A 2,399-nucleotide genomic window follows, 5' to 3' on the forward strand; every position below is an offset into this window, starting at 1 on the left:
CTTGTCTGCTGATATGTATGTATGTGTACTACATGGGCACAGTGGTGCCTAAGAAGGCCAGAAGAGGGTGCTGGATCCCCTGAAACCAGACTTACAGGTGGTTGTGAATTGAACTCAGGTCATCTGCAAGAATAAGAAGTGCTTTCTTTTAGCTGCTGAGCTCTCTCTCCTTCACCCCATAATTATTCTTAAGAAGAAAATTACTTAGAAAGGAAATGTTAGTCTGTGAGTGGGATAAATCCAATCCCAAGGGCACTGGGCATAGTGGCACATACCTTTAATCCTGGCACTCTTGATCTCTGTGAGTTCCAGGCCAGCCTGGTCTACATGAGGAGTTCCAGGCCAGCCAGGGCTACACAGAGAAACCCTGTCTCAATTCCCCTTCCCTTACAAACCCCAACAACACCAAGGAAGAGCTAAGGATGAAATGGAGGCGATGGTGTGGGGCACCCTGCCAGAGAAGGCCGTGCCCGTCGGATCGGGACCCAGACCAAAGCTTGGCTAGGGCTGTGAAGACTATCTGGGGAGGGGAGGGCTTTCCTGATGGTCAGGGAGGGAAGGGCCATGATTGTCCACCATGAGGTGCTGGTGAAGTCTGCAGCGTGTAGGCAGGTAGGAAGAGAAGGAGGAGAAGGGCTGGAAGTTCAGCCCAGGGCCCTAGCCACCGGGGCACGGCTGAGTCTCAGAGAAAACTTGGGTCGCTGACAGCGCCTGCTGAGAGCCTTGCGCCAGCACTCACAGGGTCTCCCTGCAGGGGTCTCGGTGCATGTGTGCAATGACCATCGTTACGGGTACATGAATGTGGCAGTGAAGCCCCACCAGGGCTTGGAGGAAGAGAAGACCAACTTTATCCACCTCATTTTGGAAGCGCTAGGTGAGGGCTGGGGTCCCCCGCTTTCCCACAATGTTCCTTTACTAGGCCTAGAGTTAAGTACATTTGCACGCCAGCCTTGGTCTGAACTCATGACAGTGAATAACCCTTTTCCCTGCGGCACCTCAGTGTTCTGATCTGTCCTGCTAGGTGTCCTGCTGGAGCTGAACTCTAGGGGGTCTGTGGCCAGGAGTCAGTAGGGACTCATGCCTGGACGTTGGGGGTGTTGTTTCCTTTTTCAGTGGATGGGCCCCCCATGCTGGCCTCAGCTCATGTATCTCGGCCTCCAAAGAAGCCCAGCAAAATGGGGTTTGATGAAGTAAGTCTCCAACCTACGGAACTGGAGTGGGGTGGATAAGGAACCCTCCCTTGGGCCCACATCTGCCCTCCTTGGACTCATGTCTACTCCCTCCAGGTCTTTGTCATCAGTCTGGCCCGCAGACCCCAGCGCAGGGCTCGAATGCTGAGCTCTCTCTGGGAGATGGAGATCTCTGCCCAGGTGGTAGATGCTGTAGATGGCAGGTAAGGCTCCCAGGGATGCGGTTGGGGATCGTGACCCGACACGGGTCACGATCCCCATCTTGAGATCCTAGGAGTGAACAAGCAGACCAGTGGAATGAGCTTCCTAAAGATCCAGGAGGTAGCCACATGGGGCCTGAGCAGGCCAACAGGGACAAGAGGGCCTCCCTCAGCCTGCCTGAGGGAGAAGGGTCCAGTGCAGAGGCCCCCAGGGCCTAGGTTGAGGGCTCTCACATGACAGCTGTAAAAACTCTGGGAAACTGTCCCGTCTCTCTGCCTCACTTCGAATTAAATACATAAGCATGCTTGGTTCTTGTGGTCTCTGAGACTCCAGTGAGAAGCTAGCTAGGTCCAACACCTGGCTAAGGGGTAGGCAGCCTCAGGGATGTTCTCCATGTTAGAGTTAGGTCCCTGAGGGGCTGGAGCGTGGAGCATGGGTAAAGTATAGCTGTGTTTCACAGGGATTCAGTGGCCAAATTACAACTGCTGCCAGGGTCACATGTCCCAGATGCCAGCTGCTCTTTGCTTCAAACCCTAGTTCCCTTTTGTTCAGATGTATACATATATATTGTTCAATATATAGGTAAATAGACAAACAGACAGATACACACACACACACACATACACACATTGAATTCACATTTTCAGGATTTCTATTCAAACACTGTGTCTTACTGAGCCACTGTTATCCTACTGGACCTTAGTTTTTCTTTTTTTGAGACAGGTTTTCATGTAGCTAAGTTTGGCCTAGAATTCCTGATCCTTCTGCTCCCAAGAGCTAGGATTACACAGGTTGCTTTGTTCTGTCTGTCTGCCTGCCTGCCTGCCTTCTTCTTTTCTTCCCTCCTTCCCTCTCAATATAGGGTCTCACATAACTCTGGCTGGCCTGGAATTCACTATGTAGACTGGGCTTGGCCTCAAACTCACAAAGATGCCTCTGCCTCTGCCTCTGCCTCTGCCTCTGCCTCTGCCTCTGCCTCTGCCTCTGCCTCTGCCTCTGCCTCTGCCT

General features: G+C 52.6%; 1 protein-coding gene across 4 annotated transcripts in view; it reads left to right on the forward strand.

Moving 5' to 3' along the window:
* Positions 1-2,399, forward strand: part of Cercam (cerebral endothelial cell adhesion molecule) — a 13,218-nt gene that overhangs the window by 5,938 nt on the left and 4,881 nt on the right. For all 4 annotated transcript variants that reach the window (XM_029536430.1, XM_029536428.1, XM_021194070.1 and 1 more), the window contains exons 6-8: positions 755-874; positions 1,114-1,190; positions 1,287-1,393. In XM_029536430.1, the coding sequence (XP_029392290.1) occupies positions 755-874; positions 1,114-1,190; positions 1,287-1,393 (304 nt within the window). The remainder of the gene's footprint in view (positions 1-754; positions 875-1,113; positions 1,191-1,286; positions 1,394-2,399) is intronic.

The sequence above is a fragment of the Mus pahari genome, chromosome 3, assembly GCF_900095145.1.
Source record: "Mus pahari chromosome 3, PAHARI_EIJ_v1.1, whole genome shotgun sequence".
NCBI classification, from domain to species: Eukaryota; Metazoa; Chordata; class Mammalia; order Rodentia; family Muridae; genus Mus; species Mus pahari.